The 21,456-nt window shown below is 47.8% G+C and overlaps 9 protein-coding genes across 9 annotated transcripts; 6 read left to right on the forward strand and 3 right to left on the reverse strand.

The window, feature by feature from the left end:
- Window positions 1-80: 80 nt before the first annotated feature.
- On the reverse strand, window positions 81-1,301 carry N7484_008538 (uncharacterized protein; the record flags this gene model as incomplete). Its single annotated transcript, XM_057118925.1, has 1 exon — window positions 81-1,301. The coding sequence occupies one exon, from the start codon at window positions 1,299-1,301 to the stop codon at window positions 81-83; it is 1,221 nt and encodes a 406-aa protein (XP_056968480.1).
- Window positions 1,302-2,042: 741 nt separating this feature from the next.
- Window positions 2,043-2,909, forward strand: N7484_008539 (uncharacterized protein; the record flags this gene model as incomplete). The annotated part of the gene is made up of 1 exon (XM_057118926.1): window positions 2,043-2,909. One exon carries the CDS (start codon window positions 2,043-2,045, stop codon window positions 2,907-2,909), a length of 867 nt encoding a protein of 288 aa, XP_056968481.1.
- A 259-nt stretch (window positions 2,910-3,168) lies between these two features.
- N7484_008540 (uncharacterized protein) lies at window positions 3,169-3,664 on the reverse strand (the record flags this gene model as incomplete). The annotated part of the gene is made up of 2 exons (XM_057118927.1): window positions 3,169-3,497; window positions 3,598-3,664. The coding sequence occupies 2 exons, from the start codon at window positions 3,662-3,664 to the stop codon at window positions 3,169-3,171; spliced, it is 396 nt and encodes a 131-aa protein (XP_056968482.1).
- Window positions 3,665-4,096: 432 nt separating this feature from the next.
- N7484_008541 (J domain-containing protein) lies at window positions 4,097-5,283 on the forward strand (the record flags this gene model as incomplete). The annotated part of the gene is made up of 3 exons (XM_057118928.1): window positions 4,097-4,364; window positions 4,424-4,645; window positions 4,709-5,283. 3 exons carry the CDS (start codon window positions 4,097-4,099, stop codon window positions 5,281-5,283), a joined length of 1,065 nt encoding a protein of 354 aa, XP_056968483.1.
- A 616-nt stretch (window positions 5,284-5,899) lies between these two features.
- Window positions 5,900-9,298, forward strand: N7484_008542 (ubiquitin-ubiquitin ligase UFD2; the record flags this gene model as incomplete). Its single annotated transcript, XM_057118929.1, has 5 exons — window positions 5,900-5,929; window positions 6,004-6,864; window positions 6,922-8,965; window positions 9,014-9,163; window positions 9,213-9,298. The coding sequence occupies 5 exons, from the start codon at window positions 5,900-5,902 to the stop codon at window positions 9,296-9,298; spliced, it is 3,171 nt and encodes a 1,056-aa protein (XP_056968484.1).
- Window positions 9,299-9,481: 183 nt separating this feature from the next.
- On the forward strand, window positions 9,482-10,601 carry N7484_008543 (3-oxo-5-alpha-steroid 4-dehydrogenase family protein; the record flags this gene model as incomplete). The annotated part of the gene is made up of 2 exons (XM_057118930.1): window positions 9,482-9,595; window positions 9,648-10,601. 2 exons carry the CDS (start codon window positions 9,482-9,484, stop codon window positions 10,599-10,601), a joined length of 1,068 nt encoding a protein of 355 aa, XP_056968485.1.
- A 1,324-nt stretch (window positions 10,602-11,925) lies between these two features.
- Window positions 11,926-12,328, forward strand: N7484_008544 (uncharacterized protein; the record flags this gene model as incomplete). Its single annotated transcript, XM_057118931.1, has 2 exons — window positions 11,926-11,937; window positions 11,993-12,328. The coding sequence occupies 2 exons, from the start codon at window positions 11,926-11,928 to the stop codon at window positions 12,326-12,328; spliced, it is 348 nt and encodes a 115-aa protein (XP_056968486.1).
- A 743-nt stretch (window positions 12,329-13,071) lies between these two features.
- On the reverse strand, window positions 13,072-14,355 carry N7484_008545 (uncharacterized protein; the record flags this gene model as incomplete). Its single annotated transcript, XM_057118932.1, has 1 exon — window positions 13,072-14,355. One exon carries the CDS (start codon window positions 14,353-14,355, stop codon window positions 13,072-13,074), a length of 1,284 nt encoding a protein of 427 aa, XP_056968487.1.
- A 2,894-nt stretch (window positions 14,356-17,249) lies between these two features.
- Window positions 17,250-19,099, forward strand: N7484_008546 (fungal specific transcription factor domain-containing protein; the record flags this gene model as incomplete). The annotated part of the gene is made up of 4 exons (XM_057118933.1): window positions 17,250-17,275; window positions 17,353-17,684; window positions 17,746-18,656; window positions 18,707-19,099. 4 exons carry the CDS (start codon window positions 17,250-17,252, stop codon window positions 19,097-19,099), a joined length of 1,662 nt encoding a protein of 553 aa, XP_056968488.1.
- Window positions 19,100-21,456: the final 2,357 nt, after the last annotated feature.

Genomic DNA, 21,456 nt, shown 5'->3' on the forward strand with positions numbered 1-21,456 from the left:
TTCCACTGAAGGATGAATATCTGGATAATGCAGCATGGAAGGATGAGCGGGGATGGGTCGTTTATGTTGAAGCGGAGACATCACTCTCGCTTCTCGCAAACACTGATAAACGGAGCGAATACTCCTCCTAGAAACAAACGACTTGACCGTGTATCTTGCACTGCAACCGTTGATGAAGGAAGCTTTTCGGCAAAGGAATCCTCCACAATCTTCAATACTTCCCACGTCCCACCAGGCTTCTTGATAGGACTAGCTAGCACAGTCGCCGGTGCAACAAAGTCGTGTGGATGATCCGCGGACTTAATAAACGCAAAGGAATCAGGTATAGCAGCAGCAATGAGGCTCCCATCTTCATCAAATGAGAGATTATCCACCGGATAGCCCATCGCAATGGTATCCACTTGCTTCAATTGATCATTTTCCAGTCTGTGAATGGTTACCAGCCCCGTCACAGAATGAGAGACATAGTAAAGACCATCCTTGCCCTTAGCAACGCCATTAGGAAAGCGGAATCCGCCCTTCGCTGCGATATTGCACTTGCCAGTATCAGAGCGACAATATGTGAGACTTCCAGTGCCATATAGCATTTCCAGATCACGAAAGCGCCCAGTCTTGCTCTTATGATCATTTGTGATTACAAATCCCACTCCATCAGCATCAACAGCCAAGTTGTTTGGCGAGATAATGGCATCACTATGGATAGTCCGAACATACTCCAGTGTATCTGTCTGTTTGTTCAAATTGAAGATTTCAACCGTTGAATTCGCACCATGAGTCCAGGGATCCAAAAGCTCTCCTGTAACCGAGTCGATCGGGGGCTTGTGATTAATCAACCAAAATCGCACCGTAGGTCCAATATGACGCACGTCAAAGCCATGAAGATCCAATTCGCCATCGTAGCCACCAATCTTCAACTGGCGGGGCACGGACAGGCCATCGGAATCCACTTCGTCAATGTCCAACACGGTGATATGATCGGTCAGAGCACGCGCTGAGAGATTGTACTTGTTCCCACCTGGGCTCCATCCCTGCCGGGATTCAATGGTCGAGCATGCGGCATATAGTCTCCGGTCGTGGTGATCTAGCCATATATCCTCACAGGCTTCCAGGAGAGGGTGATATTGCCTAGTGCATGTCCATGGGAACTCTTCGAGGGGCTGGATCTGACGACCGACACCCAGTGTTATGAACAAGATGTTCTGTACGTAGGTTCTGTAGAACATGGATAGTGCGAGTACGGAGATTGTCCAGTACAGGGACCGTGCCCAGAGGCTCTTGCGCTGAGGAGCTTGTTGTGGCATGATCTTGTGATCTTCTCTTGTCTCTAGCACTACTTAAGTGAGCCCGGGATTCAGCTGGTTTTTTTGGAGTTCCCTGGGTAATCAAATCCAGGAGGTTTGGAATTGGACTCTTCGCATGTCAGCATGGAGCGAGCTGTGTTTGACCTGCAGTCACATGACATCTATCATTCAGGCTTTCCAAGTCTTCCTACACATCAGATCCATAGATATTCATACCACTAGCATGCCGCATGCTCCTCGGCTGACCATATTGTTAGTGTTCGAGGTGGGAAAAATAGTCTGAAGTAATACATCTGAAGTGGTGCTTCATTGGCTGTCTTGAGATTTTTCACAACAAAGCGCAGTGCATCATACAGAAACCCAGCTATGATGGAACCATTATCGCTCTATATCCTTCTCTGTATGAAAAATAAAGGGAGTCTACGTACTATATCATTTACTGGGATGATCCTAGCGAGGCGATCCACTATATGGAATGGACATCACGACTACTTGTTGGATAACGTTATACAATGACTAATAAGTTTCCCTGAAATGTCCCACATAACAACTAATGGAGTAAAAACCACTTTTCGAAAGGTCTAAAGCGCGTTTGATAAAATGGCCGAGAAAGAATGGATGTAGAGCAGGAATAGCTACAGATGGAAAAGGTGGATCGGCCCGGCTCATCGGCAAGGGATTCTCGGGTATCATTGATAACTTACAACTTACCAGCTATGCTGTCCAATACATCCATCCGTCATGGCCTCATTTCGCAGTTTGAGGACTCAGTACAATTCCCTGTTGAAAAAGTTCATCGGGTCATCCCGGGACTTTGAAGTCCTCAGCACCATCCCCGCCGATGACTGCCCCGCACCAAAGATCCTATATGTGCTAGACTCATCATTCAATCCACCAACCCGAGCGCATCTCCGCATAGCTAGCTCTGCACTCCTAGAGCGACTAGACTCAAGCTCGCGGCTGCTGCTACTACTTGCCACTCAGAATGCAGACAAACCTTCAAAGCCGGCCTTGTTCGAGGACCGGCTCGCCATGATGGAGCTGTTCGCACACGATCTGCGTTCTCACCTGGCTACCAGTACCGCACCTCCAGGGCACACTCCATCTCTAGAGAACATCCCCGCCATTGACATTGGCGTCACCAAGAAGCCATATTTCATTGATAAGGCCTCCGCAATTGAGGCCTCGGGGACTTACGCCACTCCGCTTGAACAGGTCCATCTCACGGGCTATGATACATTGATCCGTATATTTGATCCGAAATACTACCCGCCAGAACATACGCTAGCGCCGCTAGCACCACTTTTCTCGCGGCATCGCTTGCGGGTAACATTAAGGCCTAGTGATGAATGGGGAAGTAAAGACGAACAGGAGGCTTTTCTCCTCGCTCTTGCCCGTGGAGATCGAGAGAGTGAAGGTGGACGGAGAGAATGGGCGCAAAGGATTCAGCTAGTTGAAGGGAGAAAACCAGGGCAACCGCCGGTTAGCTCGACAAGAGCCCGCGAGGCCATACAGTCTGCAAGTGATGATCTGGAGTGGCTTGTTCCGGAGAACGTGCGCCAGTTCTTACTGTCTGAAAAACCATACTCTACAGAAAGCAACCTGTAGCTTGGCTGTGCCTACTGTTCACATCACTGCAAATGAGGCATTGCACCTGTTGTTGACCTAATGTGGAGCCTTATCAATGCATGAAAACCATGATAATTTTCCAGGACACCTCAGAATATAGTACATTATTATCACATGAAAACCATGCTAATCTGAACGCCCAAAATCTCCGTCCAGAATCACCGACGCAGACCATCGTTTTTGTTATAGAACATATATCGTACACCTAGAGCCAAGCTTTCTTCGTAAACTCGTTTCCTCATGAGTCCTCCTCCTGCTCACGCTTTCCAAGTGTGTATGCAAGCCCCCCGCCGACCATATTCACCAAGCAGAGAGCCATTGTGCCACCGCGCACGATCCCGCGAGCTCCGAACTTCTGCCTCAGTGGTTGACGCCGCCGACTGGCGAGGAGCAGGTATAAACCCGACCAGGCAGCGCTGATACCAGCGGTATCAGTCTTGAAGCCTTGCAGGTTGGCATAGCTGGTGAAGAGGAGGACAGGAGTGAAGAGCATGGGGAAAACCTGGAATGGGCGGGCATGTTGCGCGGTGATGAGCGAGGCAAGCAGGGTAGGCGGGAATGAGTTTTCTAACAAAAAGATACGTTAGCAAGATTTAATTGTACATATAAAGGTCAATTGCGGGCAGAAAGGAAAGCTTGGAGATGTTTGAAACCGACAAATACTTACCACCCCATGCTCGGAAGCGTTGCACGAGCGTCTGCTTTGTTTCTTCGATGCTCGAATCCTTCGCCATGATGAATTTGGTGACTCAGATGAACTGCACACAGCCTTAATTGATGTTGACCGTTCTTTCTCCACAGGAGGCCCGTCCTGTGTTGAGATATGCGCGATAATATGGAGAAGATATGGGTTTGGTTGCTGTGGGGAGGTTTGTGTCTATCTAACGGATAAGCGCATGTCGTTCCCGCTTGGCAAAGACACCTAAGACTATACTTTTTCCGTTTCGCCCCCCTCCCCGAATCTTCATCGCGCACTTCACTCTGCCCCTACGAGTGCTCTGATCCACGGCCCCGAGTGCCTATACCCAGGCCTGACTTGTTTGTCTGCCTCTTGGGGGACCAGGCCCTTTTTCCGCGTCTTACGCCACCCATCGCACCCATCGCACCCCTCGCCGATTTGACCTCGATACGCGGATCACCAGATCCCACCCTTCCCCTTATCCATAATGCCTTCAGCCACAGCGTCTGGCTCTGATGCCAAAGGCAATGGCGCGCGGTCGCGCGAGAACCAGGGCAACCAGGGCCCCAAGTTTACACCCGAGCAGAAGAAGGCTATTGACCGGATTCGAAAATGCAACCCCAAGGCATTATACAAGATCCTTGCGTGCGAATCCAAGGCGTCAGATAACGAAATTAAGAAGGCCTACAGGTCACTGAGTTTGTTGACACACCCGGATAAGACCGGATGGGACGGCGCGGATGAAGCATTTAAGAGTACGTGAGAGATCAGGTCTACATGCCATTTAATTTCGCCGCTAATTTGTCTTTGGTAGTGCTATCGCATGCGAATAATATCCTCTCGGATCCTAAGAAGAGAGAAATGTATGATCTTGATGGAGGAGATGCATCGACCCGATTCAACCCCGGTTCTGGCGCCTCTGCTGGTGGTGGCTCACCGTTTGGCGGCGCCGGTGGATTTGGAGGTGGTGGGTTCCCTCGAGGGAGAGGCAACGGAGGTATCTCTGTAGAGGACCTGTTCGATCAGTTCTTCAATGGTATGTTATCGGGTCCTTGCATAAACGATCACCGTTCGACACCATACTGATACCATGATCTAGGACCCCAGTTCGGCGGCGCCCAGCCCGGCGCTCAATTTGGTTTCGGTGGTCCCCAATTTAGTTTTGGTGGCCCAAACATTCGTGTGCATCACTTCGGAGGCGCTGGACCGCAACGACGACCTCGCCCGACCAACTCAGGACAGCCACAGCCTGCTCCTGACGCATGGTCTATCCTTCGCCAACTCATGCCTCTCCTCATTCTTTTCGTCCTTCCTCTCCTCTCGTCTCTATTTTCTGGCTCTTCTTCTCCCACGGGTCCTTCGTACCGATATGATACAGCCAAGCCACCTCATACCATGGGTCGCACTACTCCCAAGCTTAATATCAACTACTTTGTCAACCCACTTGACGTGGAGGACTTAAGTCCTCGCAAACTCAGGCAATTAGACCAAAGAGTGGAGGTGGATTACGTATCAGCGCTACGGTATGAATGCGACGGCGAGGTGAATTTGCGAGACCGAAGGATTCAAGAGGCGCAGGGTTGGTTCTTCCCTGATGTGGACAAGATGAAGGAGGCCCGAGCAATGGAGTTAAAGAGCTGCCGCAAGTTGGAATCCCTTAGGGGGAAATTCTAAGATGGTGCGTCAGATTTGTGGTTTCTGCATTAGCCTTGAAGGAACAATAGCACATACGAGATGGGCGGCGTTCTAATGTTGGGTTTCTCTTTGGATTTCGTGTATATTTCCAAATGCATTCGGTTCTCTCGTGGACTTGAAAGCCAAGTTGACCGAGAATTGTTCTCATAGAAAGAATGTGCATCTACTTAGGTAAATATTAATATTTTCATTGATCACGACTACCAAAAACTGCACGGGATTGAATTTTATACCAACCACGTTAAGCGTGGTTTGACTGGTTGAAAATGTGTATGTGCTTAGTCAAGGGCATCATCCCCAGTGAAGAACATGTGAGGGAATCTCAGCGATCATGGCAGAACATCCAGTCTCGACCCCATCTCCCCGCACTTGAGACCGCTTATACCCCGATATTAGGAAAATTTAATCGCCTGCACTGGGCTCAGTGCTGGTCACCGGCGATCTCTGCATCTCTGAACTGGCCCCAAGGACAATTCCCTCCGCACACTTTGACTGTCCGCGATTACGCGATTTACACTTGCTCATACAGGGACAACAGCGTCCTCGGCTGATTTTTTCCAACCTGTGATATTACGAGAATTTAATCAGGGTTAGAATGTCGGACACACTTTCTGACGCGGACAAGGTTTGTCACCATTCCGAAGAGCCGTCATTTATCACTCCGCAGTCGCTAATGAACACTCCTCGCATACGATTTAGATCCGCAATAAGCGACTTGCCAAACTCTCAAACCCGGTACCCTCTTCTTCTGGCGAGGGATCATCCGATTCGCCCCCAAACTCTGCCATTTCCTCACCGTCACGGTCGCCAATCCGCCAAAATGCGTCCAGTGATTCCCGACCAGCCTCACCATCCGCCGCACAGACACCCCAGCGTTTTGAGGGAAAGCGGATCAAGATCACCCCCACAACTCCTGCCCCGGAGCGCCCACGCTCGACTGCACCATCCACTCCAGGGACCCCACCACCCGGAAGAATCGAGACTATTGAGACATTCGGAGATCGGACCTTGAGTGCTGTGTTCAAACTTACGTTGAAGGAGGAGGGCCACCGAGACCTACAGGGCCGCCGAGTGTTTCTTCCTGAATTGCGTAACGAGCTGCTGAGCCAAGAAAAAGAGTTGCTCATTGGGACGGAAATCTTGGACCAAGCGCTCTTAGAAGCCGCCTCTAAGGCTGAGAAAGGACGCCCACTGGACTACCTGCTGCCGTGTTGGAAGCGCATCACAAAGTTGCATAAGGGATTTCGACGGACAAGAGATGACGACCCCAAATTTCAAGTCCTCTGTGAGGCACGTCGACTTTGCATGAGTTATTGCATCTTTGCTATTACCATGCCAGAGATGTTTGGTTTTGATTCCCCAGAGACATCTACATTAGCGCCATACCTACTGGTAGACCCAGAGGATGAAAAGGGTGTTGATTTTGAATTCATTAGCGAGGCGGTTAAGCGTTTCGAGGAAGATGAGGGCGTCAAGCCCGCTTTCATTGCTGCCGTGGAGGAACTCAGCACGAATCTGTCCAGCATGGACATTAATGATGATTACAAGCCCTATTCTACGGTTTGTGCACATTATACTACACTCGATAAGATAAATTTGTTCTAACAGTCTTGACAGGCGTTGCGAAACCTAGTTCGCCATGCTTCTATTGCTGCTGCAATCACAGAATCAGCGACCTTCAACGATTCAAAGGACCCAGCAAATTTTGAGAAGGTCACTCTTTTGGGCCCTTGGTTCCGTCTTTCACCGCTGCAAGCCAACGTGACCATGTCATATTTCTCGAGCCCCAAGACTCGTGACCAAGCATATATTTTGAATGCTCAGCGATCCCTTCGCATGACACAGCAGCTGGTCAGCTCTGACCTCCTGGATGTCATCAATCACATGATCCGCGCCTCGAAAGAGGCCAGAGATCGGGTTCTTGACTGGTTTGCCGCTGCTTTGAACATCAACCATAAACGTCGGGCCATGCAGGTTGATCCTGAGAAGGTTTCATCAGACGGGTTCATGTTCAACCTCACAACATGTCTCGATCAGCTCTGCGAGCCGTTCATGGATGCCTCTTTTAGTAAGATTGATCGCATTGATGCTGAGTATCTTCACCGGGATTCCCGAGTGGACCTGAGTGATGAAACAAAGATCAACGCGGATCAGCATGAATCGGATGCCTTTTATTCCAAGAAGGCGGAGGGCACGTCTAACTTTATCACTGAGATCTTTTTCTTGACCGTGGCCGCACATCACTACGGCAGTGAATCTTTAACCTCGAAGCTTGAGCAACTTGAGAAGGACCTGCGGCATATGGAATCCACTATCACAAAGTTTGAACTTGAACGTCATCGGTGGTCTGGAAACCCCAGGCAGCTGCAAGTATTCGAGCAAGCACTAAAAAAGTACAAGGATAAGCTCGATCTTGGAATAGCTTTGAAGTACAGTCTACAGGGTGTGCTGTTTGATGATCAATGGCAAGCACGTTCAATGTTGTTTATGCGTTATGTGACAGTCTGGCTCCTGAGACTGGTTTCGGGCGTGAACTTCCCGAAAGAGAAAGTCACCTTGCCTCTGCCCGAGCAACAGCCCGAAATATTCAAATGCTTGCCTGAATACTTCTTGGATGATATTGTGAGCAACTTTAAGTTTATCATGTGGTGTTTGCCACATATCATCACTGCTACCCAGGGAGATGAATTAGTCATGCTATGCATTGCATTCTTGGAGAGCTCCAGCTACATTAAGAACCCGTACCTCAAGGCTGGTCTCGTTTCTATCTTGTTCCGTGGCACATGGAACCGCCCCGGTGGTGCCCGAGGTGTTCTGGTGGACCTTCTCAACTCGATGGAGTTTGCCAATGAAAACCTGCTTCACGCTGTTATGAAATTCTACATTGAAGCAGAGCATACTGGTACGCACACTCAGTTCTTTGACAAATTCAATATTCGATATGAGATTTTCCAGATCATCAAGTGCATCTGGCCCAACACCCTATACCGGGAGAAGCTGTCCATCCAGGCCAGCCAGAACCTGGACTTCTTTGTCCAATTCGTGAACCTGTTACTTAATGATGTGACTTACGTGCTTGATGAATCTTTTGGTGCCTTCAAGACCATCAACACAACCCAGCAGGAGTTGGCTCGAGAAGGCCACACGATGGATCAGACCACACGCCAGGAGCGAGAGGAGCACCTCGCGACTGCGCAGCGCAGTGCGAAATCATACATGCAGTTGACCAACGAGACAGTCTCCATGCTCAAGCTCTTTACTGATGCCCTGGCCGATTCATTCACCATGCCAGAAATTGTCCAGCGTTTAGCCGACATGCTGGACTACAACCTTGATGCTATGGTGGGGCCGAAGAGCTCTACCCTGCGTGTGGATAACCTTCAAGAATATGGATTCAATCCCCGCGCCCTCCTGAGTGAGATCATCGACGTGTATCTGAACTTGATGTCAAAGCAGAATTTTATCACCGCCGTTGCCCGTGATGGCCGGTCGTACAAGCCAGCGAACTTCGAAAAGGCGGCAGATATTTTGCGCAAGTGGTCGTTGAAATCTCCGGAAGAGTTGCGACGCTGGGGTCAACTGCAGAAGAAGGTAATGGAGGCCCGGGCAGCTGATGAACAAGCAGAGGAGGACCTGGGCGAGATCCCAGATGATTACCTAGGTATGTTTATCAAGAATACCATTATGAAATGCTTGCTGACCTTGCCAGATCCCCTCATGTACACTCTCATGGAAGACCCTGTTATTCTTCCCAGTTCCCGGATGTCGATCGACCGCGCTACTATTCGATCACATTTACTCAGTGACCCCAATGATCCTTTCAATCGTGTCCCCTTGACCATGGAGGACGTGATACCCGGTAAGACCTGTGACTGTTTCGTTTGCGCACAAATGACTAACTTCCATAGACATCGAGCTTAAAGCCAAGATTGAAGCGTTCAAGGCTGAAAGAACCGGGCGGAAGGCCCCGTCGGAGATGGATACCTCCGCTTAAATCTGAAATGAATACATAGCCTTACAATAGAGTTGAATGTTGTAGTCATCATGACCGCTTTCCTGTTTAGGACACTTACATCACCTTCCCTGCAACTTTAAATCCGGACTGAGTTTCTCCACTAGAGCTTAATACCCTTTTGATCCCCAAGGTTTTGTTTGTTCCACCTCACATAATCCCACCATGGGGGCCGCTCTCTCTACCAGCTGGGGTGCAATGCCATCCATTGAGGACTTTTCCCCTCCAACACCAGCAGCCTACACAGGGGTGCTAGCCGCATTCCAGTACTTCCCAGTCGTAAGTAAACAAGCCGCCAAGCTTACATGCGCCTAGCTCACAACATCCACAGTTCTCGGTCATCCAATGGTTCTTATCATGGCATCCAGCAGGCAAAACCTCCATGAAAAGCTCCATTTTCAACCTACCTGGCCGGCTAGCTTGGTGTATCATGGAAATCCCAGGCCCAGTGGTCCTGATCTACAACCTCTCTCAAGCCTCACCAAGCTTCTTTGAGCTACCAGCACCTAATCAGCTCGTCGCTGCGCTCTACTGCACTCACTACCTAAACCGTGCAATAATCTCACCCTTCTTCTCAGCGCCAAGCATGTCCCCCATTCACGTATTCATCATGCTTAGCGCCGTAGGCTTCAACTGGCTCAATGCTTCCTGTATCTCAGGCTGGCTAATCGGCTACGTCATCCCGATCCCAGGATTCAAGACAGACGGCGCTTCAGCTTTGAACCCGGCATCATTCGGTTTCACTCTCGTGCAGATCCTCCCTTTCATCGGAACGATCTTGTTCTCCTTGGGCATGGCAGGAAATATTTATTCCGAAACGGAGCTTTTCCGGCTTCGGAGAGAGTCAGCTGAGCAGCGCTCTTCTAAGAAATCGGATACCAACACTGTGATTGCGGACTCGACCGGGAAGGATGGTAACAAGTTCCACAAGGTGTACGTTATTCCCCCAGTTGAGGGGGTCTTCCGCACAATCTTGTACCCGCATTATGTTTTCGAGTGGCTTGAATGGGTTGGGTTTGCGCTTGTTGGGACGGCTGTCTTCCCGCTTTCTGGAATGAAGAATGTTGCTCCGCCTCTTCATGCTGCGCCGTGGGTTATCCCTGCGGCTTGGAGTGCGGATCTCCTGGGCATCCCACTTCCGTTGCCGGCTGTTCTGTTTGTCATCAATGCTGTTGCGAATATGCTGCCTCATGCCCGGTGGGGGCGTAGGTGGTATGTGGCAAAGTTTGGGGAGAAGGGAGTTGCTGGGCGTGGGGCCGTTGTTCCTAGGTGTGCATGGATGTAATCACATTCGGGGTCGCTTGGCGTAAGGATAGGTGCATTTTAAGTTTCTAATATTGAATCAGTGGCACTCATCATGTTCTACCTAATTTAACGTCCCTTCGGATCGATCAATTGCATGACTAGTACATTGGAAATAAAAATAACTGGGTATGCAGGAAGTCACATTGGGGTGTTTAGCAAGAATTTCCGAGTTAGTAATCTCTGAATAATGGGTATCTAAGCAAGCCACAGTCATATCTATTATCGGTATCTCCGAGGCGGGACTCAAGCATAGCACGCCTAAAAATAAGCCATATTTTGCCCACCTGGTCATTCGTTTTGTCAATTGCAACAGATTCCAGCACCAAAGCTGCAACTATATTCTATGGTCCTATTGAGATCTTGACACACGAAGGGTAGAAATAAGAGAGTCAACGAAGGTTTCCGGTTCCCCCATAGTATCGCCAGGGTCTGTACCCTTAACTTGGTGCCCAACCCATCTCATCTAAATTAAACTACTCTGTTCCGGCACGTTCCTTAACAGCCTGCCAAGAAAGTCCGCGTGTCTTGGCATAGGACCGGACCCGGAGAAATCTCGCTTATTGAGTAAGACCACCAGTTACATAGATGTTGTGAAGTGGAAGCGGTACATCGAGCATATTGGCTGACAGGAGTTCCTAAAATGGTAAATGGCTTTTGACATTTTTGTGATCCACTAGTGATTTACTAAGGATCCACTGTCAGTTTGATGTTCCTGGATCCCAGTCCAGTCAGACCATACAAACAAAATGCCACTGCCGCTGATACTTTACTCTTTTTTTTTAAAAAAAAAACTAAAACACCTCTTCCCTCAAAAGCTTCTATTTCCAACTTCATGCATCAGAGCTCTATAAATCACTTACTTTATTCCCTTCAAGCTTAATCCGATCTCCACGGGATACCGGTGTAGACCCTTCCATCCACGCCACCTTCAGTAAGCTGACTGAATAGATCATACAAGCCGAGAATCTAACTTCAACAGGCTAGTCATAGTGGATTTTGCCGACGCGAACTACTTTGGTTCTGCAAAATGGAGATCTCACTGCCGTAGCATACGTAAGTCCCAAGAACGCCACTGAAGAAAGCTTAACTAACTCGATTTTGGCTTAGGCTATACATGAGGCTAGTAGGAAGCGGTTAGAGCGTCGAAACACCTTCTAAGCTCACCATCTGATTATTTTTGGTATCTGGGGGCCAAAGTGATGTATAAAAGGGTGTAGATTTCCTTCTCAGGTAGAACAACACATCAATCCAGCAGACTATCTTCTCAAACATCTCTACCTTTGTTCAAATAAACTACCTACACAATGGTTTCCAAGGTACTATAAACAGATAATATCCTGATGCTATTACGTCCACTAACATCAAGTCTAGACTTTCGCCCTCATCGCCGCCATGGCCGTTGCCGCTACAGCCAACCCCACCATTGGCTACGCAGCCTACTACTACACCAACTGCACCATTCCCAGCATTGATGCCACCAATGCCTACGCTGGATCCTGTGTCAATGTCGAGAACTTCCCCATCAAGTCATTCACTGCCTATGTTGAGTCTAGCTCTTGTGCTGACGGTACCTCTGCCGTCCTCAACACCTACCTTGCTTCTGGATGTGATGATTCCGATTTGTTCGAGGCGGTTAGCGTGACTTCTGAGAAGCAGTGCTTTGCGGCTGATGCTACTCTTTACAGCATCAAGGCTGAGTGTGTTTGAAGCTTTGATTGTATGAAAGCGTCATGTTTAAATTAGAGTTTAAATTAGACGTTTAGAGAGATAATGTTATGGCGTGAGGTAAATTGCACTACATTTCATCTTAGAAACAAGCAGAAACTCTATCTTGGTATTCTGCGGTTATGGCGGTCGATGTAACAAATGTTGAAAGCTCGCAGGTATCTTGGGTGATCTATAGATAGAGTCTCCTCGGTCTTCTAAATCGAGCATTGATCTACCCTTCATACTCTCATTATCTATCCCGCTCACCAAGCTATGAAACTCTTTTTTTATCAGTGATATGCTTCCTGTTCCTGGACTCTTCTTCTCACTCAAAACCCGTGGACAGGAGTTGACGCATTATCTTTGTCTTCGTGATTCCAAAGTCTAGAACCAAACCATACTGACAAAAATCCATTCTATGCCTCGTCCAGCCTTCGTAGTCATTGAATTTTTCTAATAAACAATTCATTCAAGCCGATTCAAAAGGATACCAGTACGTCATCGACCGCTCTCACCTTCCATCTCGAACAACATAGAAAAGTTCTTTCAACCCCTAATTAGTATCCGGTTAATCTTGTATTTGAGGGTACGTGGGCAAAGAACAGCTACGAGTATCAGCAAAAAAATGCTTCTCATGGGCTATTGTATAACTTGCTATGTAAGAATCACATTGCACCGATTCGATTGATCTTCTACTCTTAGACACAAACATCGAAAAGATAAGCACATTTGGAGATTCCAGTTCATGCTAGAAATGTCTGTACCTCATGGTACTGCATGGTAGTGGCAGCCGCAGCCTGTGGGTCCTCCTTCAAGAACTTACTGAACTCCTCTTTTTTCTGCTCCTCGTTTTCAATCTGCCGAATTTGCACAAGCTTCTCCATCAGCCTTATTTTGGCAGATTCTTGCTGCTTCACATTTTCCTTCTCTGCCTCATCATCACTATCATCTATCCCAATCACTTTACACACGCTTTCTCCCGCATCCTCCTCCTCGCTGTCGGTTTCAGACTCCGCCGTCTTATCTTCCCCAGCTGTCTGCTCTATCAAGGTCCCATCTTTATTGATAGTTGTGTACTCCAGATTGGGTTTGGGAGCCTTTAGACTGATTGTCATCTGTGAGATTTCGACAGGCTGGATTGTTTCTGTCAGTTCATTTCCACAGCAAGCATCCCATAGGAAAAAGGCACATACCACGGTTCGTTTCTTCGCGAGAAATTTGAGAGAGTATTCCACGCCTGCAAACGAGACGACGTGGCCATTTTCGGCCTGCACGGTATTAACAATCGAGTCCCAATATTGATGGCGAGTTGCGAGAGGGAAACAGTCTTCAATTACCTGTTCTGGGGTGTATGTTCTCCAGTCTTCTCTTTTGAGCTTATCAAAAGCCCCAATACCGCCGCCTATCTTACCGATTCCCGTAGCTCCCAGGTCCAGCGACAAATCAACCTCGCTGTTTTTACCCGTAGTGAGTTTGACCGCACACTCATCGGTGACCCAAACAGCCATAATCACGAACAGCCCACGATCTCTGATTTCGTGACGTTGACGCCGGGACTTGATAAACTCTGCCGCATTCTCGTCCACCCAATCCATTATTTGAAACTTGAAGGGATCCTTTAGCTTGTAGTAACGCACCACAGAGCCGGTAATGAGGGCTGCACTGCCGGTCGACGAAGTTTTATGCTTCATCTGGGCAGACACATCGATTGGGGCAGCAGCCATCGCGCCAGAAGCTTCAGCAGTGGCCCGGGAGCTCCGTCCTACCTCGCTTTCGCCAGATTGCTTGTCCCAGTAACACTCCTGCACTTTATCCACTTCCAGGGGGTGACGGAACGGCTTGTACCCGTTTGCTTCTGGATTGCCTTTTTCCATCAGATTGACAAGTTCACACCAGTCTCCAGTCCTGTGGAAATAGCCGACTGACCCAAGGGGTATCCTATTAGCGTCTAGAGGCTTGTAGAGGAAGTGTCCATGAGGTTTATACCCCATGATATCAGCATATCGTTTGGCAGGATCGTCGGACATGGTGTGTAGCGGAAACGAAACTATATTGGGGGAGACAAGCGTGCGGTGATTTTTCAGAGATACTCAGAGTGCATGCGAAGTGATGAAGAGGGGCTTGCTGGGCTTAATGTATTTCCCTCAGGGAAGGAAAGTGCATTGGCGGACAGGCGTCATTGTCTATAATGGGTATAGATTCTCGGGTGGGTCGGCCAATGGATTCAAAATGAGAGCACGAGTAGATTTGATCATGATCCACCCACTCGCGTAGCACGAACCCACTCCATTTTCTCTGGGCACAATTCTTGCTGCAAACGCTTTCCTGGGGACCCGCCTGTGATCTTTGCAGGATAATGGCCGACAATCAGCGGGGACTGTGGATCCGACTTTCAGCTCGCCTTGACTCGCATCTCTCCGGCTCGAAAACATTGGATAGAAGCGGCTATCGATCGTTATTTGCGGTGTGGCCGTCCGAATTAACAACGCTCGGATGATGGGGCTGATTATGCTGCTACTGCCTGCAAGTGTGTCATTATATCTAGCGCGCCAAATTCCAGATCTGATAGCAAAAATGCTTTAAGTGGAGTCTTTCACCACCACCAGAGACGTATGAAAGAAGCTAAGCGATGTGGGGTAACGAGCTGAAAGCCGATCTACAAGGCTTGCAGCTGTAGATGAACATCCGAGATGACGGCATGTTATGGAGGGAGCATTCTTACTTCTGTGCAAGTCCACACAAGCCGAGAATGGAATTACTTGCTGTGGGACGAGTATAGACTCGCAGGGAAGGTAAAGTTGGCACAACACGCCTTCTTTCCGCCCATCAAGTATGATACTGAGCGGAATTGGCGCCGGGCGGATGGGCTAGTATCCTGCCCCACACCCATCCTCTACCCTTTCGGTTTCATTCAGTATGGTGGACCATGGGCTGTGGTCGGGCTCTCAATTGATCTAATGCAGGCATAATGACGGTGGGGTCTAAGAAGCGGCGAGAAGATTACCTGGCTCCGCCATAAATGACGTGTGGGACATGGAGTGATATGAAACATTTTGGTTAGTACTTCACAGCACCAGCACAAGGTCTATCTTGTGAAGGGTAAATGAAGTTGAAGACTACCAAGGAGGCTGAAGAAGTAGCTCCAGAACAGATTGTTTACAGCGACTCATATCTATATGAGCGTATCACATGATTAGGGTTTGAAACAATCTCTGTGTTTGCAACATGAGAGGCGACAGCAGTCGGCATTAAATTAGGAATGCGCCCATAAACTGTTCCAGTTTTTCGAATCATAAACCCTTCGAAGGTATTCATTCTCAGAAATATCATCCGTCCTCAATAATTGAAATTCTTTTTCCGTCAATCAACTATGTACCATATATGCGAGAGATCGAGCTAGATCAGTCTCCTACTCCTCTGAGGATCGACAGGGAAACAAGGGGAGGAAACATTGACCAGCAGAGAGTACCAAGATTACCAGAGACACTTGAGATTCCGGTGTAGAAAGAGAACCCAGACCAAGGATACTTCGAGAGCTCAGAAATTCAAGGATATAAAGGACACCGAGAGTCAGAGATCAAAGACTAAGAAGGATCTAAAGAATTATGGGGCTCGAGTGGATGATTAAAAGACTCGTACGAAATACAAACCTCTCAAGACTGAGGATAAGAAGGCCACTGCTTAAAGGCGGGATCGGACCCTCGGACAAAAGGCTTTCGTTGGACGTTGTAATCCCCGTGAAGTCGGACGACCGGAACGAGATGGGTCCATAAGGGGGCGCCCATCAACGACTTGATTATAGTTTCTCCAGAATGGTGTTGGAACATAACTGAACCGGATCTGGCTGAATAGTTAGCCTTGATACTGCAAACTGACGATGTTGTGAGTTTGAGGCATGGATTCAGCTGCGATGAACGAATCCAAGATGGAATCATGAATTTCCTAGCCGAAATAAAGAAGAAGCATTATGATGAAAGACTAGAACACTGACAATATTTCAATCAAGATACTGCACTATACTCGAATTGGTTAACCTCATTCAGGGGGAGAATGCTTAAATGCCCAGGCAGAGCTGGGAAATCGTGCAGCGTCTCGAGGGGCTGTACGAGTCCTTAGATTCGGTATTAGACAGGAGATCAGGACAAACATACCGGTAATGTCAAGTCACTTTTCAGATTTTACATGATGGCGAATTGGACTGGAGTCCCAGTCTATGACTTACTGGTCGCACACCTAGACATTAACTTTGCGAGCCAAAGCCGCATGACTGAGACGAACTGCTCAAGGTGAGCGATAGCATGACCGCTACGAAGGATTCTAGGTTAAAGGGTTAAATTTAATGAATTAGATAACTATAAGTAATAAAATGAGAGAATGCATAAAGTCCGGGCTCGTAAACGTTTCTATGGTTTAATAAAGCGGTCTAATGACATCGGTTGGTGATCTGCTAAGCTTGTTGTCCACGGTGCCTACTGCGCACTTTTGGGATCCTGACGACCGATCTGATCTAGACGAGTACGAACCGAAACCCGTCCCACTTAGTCTGATCGGTGGACTTATTAGTAGAGGTATGATTCGAATCTTTTTCGTAGACTTGTCCAACGCAAGTTTTCTTTTCGTTACATAACTCGGTTAGAGACGGAGGTATCCACTTTCTACATTTACGTAGCTAATACTACGTTGTTGATACACATTATTCTCTAAAGATTGAAGATTGAAGACATTTAAGCACTTGAAAGAAGCATTCAGTGTCCTCAACGCATCTTCAGGAGAAAGTGGAACAACAAGCAAATGCGGGGTTAAGCATGTGGGGCTTATAATTGTGGCCTTCGCCTGATCACATGCTCCAACTCCTTAACTCTCTTTCGGTCTCACCTCAACAATTGTCATAATTGGATTTGAAAAATCATCTTTTGATCTGATGGAGCCCGAAAGGTATCTCTCAGGGTAAGTACTCTCGTGTTCCTTCAGATTTCCTAAACTTCTCCAGATTCCCCTTGTTACGGAACCTGACGGAAATCCAGCGACCTCCCCGCTCCAGATAAAGTGTTTCTTGAAGCTTGCAACATCTATTTCAGGCATTGCCACAATAAGCCATTTGGATTTTTCAATGCCACCTTCTTTTACCAAAAGGTCCAACAAGACCGAGTCCCTCTACACCTAAAATTGGCCTTGATTGCCTCCGCCACGCGCTACTCGTCGCGCTCACAATGGATGGAAAGAAAACGAAGTACAATTGACAGCTATGCTCGGTGCTCATGGGAGTTGATCACGACATCCTCCAATCCATTGGATAAAGATGATGATGTGGATGTCATTCAGTCTCTGGTGATATTGGCGGCTATAGATTTGACCGGTGAGTAAACTTGCGATTGGAGCTCTCGAGAGTGGATTAGGGATACTGAGACGTGCTGAAGCGGGCCGGCGCCGAAATGCTTGGGTGAAGATTGGGATGTCGGTACGAATCGCTCAGGACTTGGATATGATGTTGGAACCACCATCCAATCTTCCTGAACTCGAGCGCGACGAGCGACGCAACCTTTTTTGGTCACTGTACTTGCTAGATCGATTTGTGTGCTGCTCTTTTCAACGACCACCCGCTATTCACGACTCGGATTTACACCTCAACCTGCCGACACATTATCGCTCTGAAAAACGATTACCCTCTATAACGCTAAGTGAGCTGTTTAACGAGAATATTCGAAACCTTTCACCTCGTTCGGGAATGTTCGGTATTAGTATTGGGTTCGTTGCTTGCTTGGGACGAACTACTAAATACATGATGAGCAAGCTGAGATGCCAGTCAACGCCCCCTTGGAAATCCGGCTCTGAGCATGCCATGATCCATCGGGATCTGGAGTATTTGAAGCAGCTTGCTCTACAAAATGGTCCCATTCCAGGGGCACCAAGTCAAACACAGCCCCAAGCCGAATCCTCCAAACCCGACCGTGAGCAGATCTCACATATGGTCCTCTCACATACATTATACCATTTATGCCTTTGCATTCTCAACCATCCCTTCTTAATCGGGTTGAAAATCGAATCCCGTTCACACTCCGATATGCCATTAATGTGGCTAGAAGATACTCGCAGGCGAAGTCTATCTCACGCTGGGTCTTTGATCACGGTCCTCCTTGAAGCAAAGGCTGCTGGATATATGCCAATTACCTCGGTCTACAGTTACAGCATGGTGCTGGCAAGCACAATCCATGGAATATTCATGCACTGTGATGATTCTTCTATCCGCCAAAGCTCAGCAGAGAATTTGAAACCAGCCTTTGAATACCTCTCCGAGATGTTTGATCTATGGGACAATGCAAATATTATGGTACGCAATATCTCCAAATGTTTATGATTCTGCTAATTCCTTGGTTCTAGGCAAATGCTTTGGAAAATTTTATCACCCATTGTCCAAGATACAGCAAAATACTTCTGCGCAACGAGCCATGCACGAGCGAATTCACCCCGACGGAGCTGACTATACTCAAATACGTTATTGATTACTGGGCAATGATGGATTCTCGGAATCCAGTCTTCCAGGAGGCCTTGACGACACAACCTGCAGAACCCCAAGTGACAAGTCCGGACTGCCTGACTCCTCCAACTTCGATTCCTATTGACACTAGTCCTGATGAGGAACACACAGCAAATGATCTAGACCCGGATATTTTAGTTGCATATCCACTTCCAGTCATGTCCCCGATTCCATCAAACGACGGCTCGCCAAAATGGGACTGGGATCAAGAACTAGATATGAGCCCTCCTACATGAATAGAGATTGCAAAATACACTGTACATTTTGAGCAAATGTTACCCCATATATTCACGTCCAAGCGCCTTTTTTTCTGTTACTTGTAAATGAAACATATTTTACTTCAAGAGTAATGTAAGTTTAGTAGGCAGTGACCCCAATGTGATCTTGGAAGCAGGGCAGACATAGAAGACAATGAGGTTGATATCGTATAAAGCTGAGAGCTCAAGTGTGTACCTACCCCAGGGCCGTCTACTCATTGATAATAAGAGGCTCTCATCACGAATGTCACAACCTAAGCTACTCCATATACACATATAGCATGGTGAGTCGGATGAGCTTTCTTCCATAGCTTTCTATTCTGCTCTTGTCTCTTAGTTATCTCCGCTCTTTCCTCTATCTTCTTCTTTCCATCGCTTTTCTCTCCCATCCACTCCTCTCTTCTCCTCTCCTCTCCTCTCCTCTTCGCCTCTTCATTCCGCTCTCACCCTTCCTCTCCGTTCCACCTCAACCATGGACCCCCGCTTCCCCATTCTTCCTCCCTCCATCTTTTCCCTATCATATTCTCCCGTCCTAATTCTATGAGCAGAGTCCGAATGGGCCGCCTTCAACTTCTGACCTCTTTTAAATAGGGTCCAAGCAGCAAAGTACTCGCGACAGTAGTCAAACTTCAGGGGAGAAGGGCCATATCGCATTCCATGCCCCCCTGAGTGCCGAGGAAATGAAACTGCTGCCCATACTGCGGCGCAGTGGAGGCTGCAAGTATAAGCGCGGTGCCACCATGCATGTTCAAGCCCATTCTCGATCTATCTGCTAGCCAAAATTGGGTAAGTACTACATATGCTACTCGAATACCAATATGTCAGTCAAATTGACCTTCCAGCTTACAGCCCAAAGTACGTTCGATAGGCGAGGGAAGCAATGGAGGCAAATTTCCAACTCTTTCTCTACGCAGATTGTGTCTTGCATGAGAGTTAGGGGGTGCTACAGGCTGGTTGAGCTTTACAACAGAAGCTTTGGGGCAAAACCCAGCGCAACCTCTGGTTTCGGCAAGGGGGGGAGGGGATGACGCCAATCAGAATATTACAGTTATTCAAGGCTGCAAACAAGATAAAACTAATATGTATAGAGATAAAACTGAAGATATAATCCGTTCCAAGGTTGACCAATTTTATCAGAATGTCTAGTCCCTCAAAAAGCTTAGATCGCCCTACGGAAATTAAGAAATAGCTTAGAGTTTCAAGAGTATAGTATTTAAACTTGGAACAAGGCTAATGCCATAAGCAACCGTACAGTACTAAATTGCGTACTTAGCCGATCGGTTAATATTGTGCACCCCTACTCAAACATAAATTACCTTCAACAACATTTGATTGGAGCGACGGAACACCCTAAGCCGACCATCTGTTCTGACGTCTAGATTCGGTGATGGGTCTGAGCACAGTCTTCGAAACACCCTTGTCAATACAGTCACATAGCGAACCAAAAGAGAACCATCATTCATTACAATTCCATTGCAAATTCTTCAAACCAGCGGGGTGGTGTGGTAAGTTGACCCCTAGTCGCTTAGTAGTGAAGCTCCCCGGTGTTTCAGGATGGAAACCTTCTCCGTGCGCGTAGATGGACCCTGTCAATGACGAAATGGCTCGAGTAAGTGACTCCGAGTAAAGCTCGTGTTTAGACGATCTGAATGAGCCAATATCCGAAAAGCAGGGATAGCGAAGAGTGGACGTCAATACTAAGATCCTGGAAGAGTTTAGATCAGCGTGAGTCGATATGTGGCTGGACCACAACTCGGTTCGCCGTAAACAACATAATCAAATCTGTCCCACCCAGCACGGCCCGTGTCTAGCTCAAGGGTAGGAATATCGTAGGTTCCAGAATCCAGCTCCGTGCCAAGTGTACCCCCACTCAGGTCGGGTCAGAGTAATTTTCTGGAACCTCATTTAGAGTCGTTTGGACAGGTCCAGAATTCCCCGACTATCCTCATATACTCATATTGCGAACGGGCTAGACGGGATAGGTATTAATCTCGGGGGGTAGGGGACCCTGGATAGAATTTCCAGTGGCGGGGTTTTTATGTGAAACACTCGGTAGATTAAGGTGTATGGTATTATACGGACCGATTACAGCCTGAAACACACGATCTTGTTATCATTTTCGAGTGGGTTTCCAATCCTGGTCCTCTTCCCCACTTTCAATTCAAATTTTCAGGCCGTGTCGCACTATCCCTAGGGAAGAAGAAGATTTTTGACCGTGGGGATTCTACTGGATATTTGGCTTTTTTTGATCTTCCGCTTTTGCGGTGATATCACAGCTAACAAGAGTTGACCACTAATCATTAAAGATTAGAATATGTCAACGGGCGCCACAGCGC

Source organism: Penicillium longicatenatum (genome assembly GCF_028827895.1).
Source record: "Penicillium longicatenatum strain IBT 33135 chromosome Unknown contig_6_segment0_segment0, whole genome shotgun sequence".
Taxonomy (NCBI): Eukaryota; Fungi; Ascomycota; class Eurotiomycetes; order Eurotiales; family Aspergillaceae; genus Penicillium; species Penicillium longicatenatum.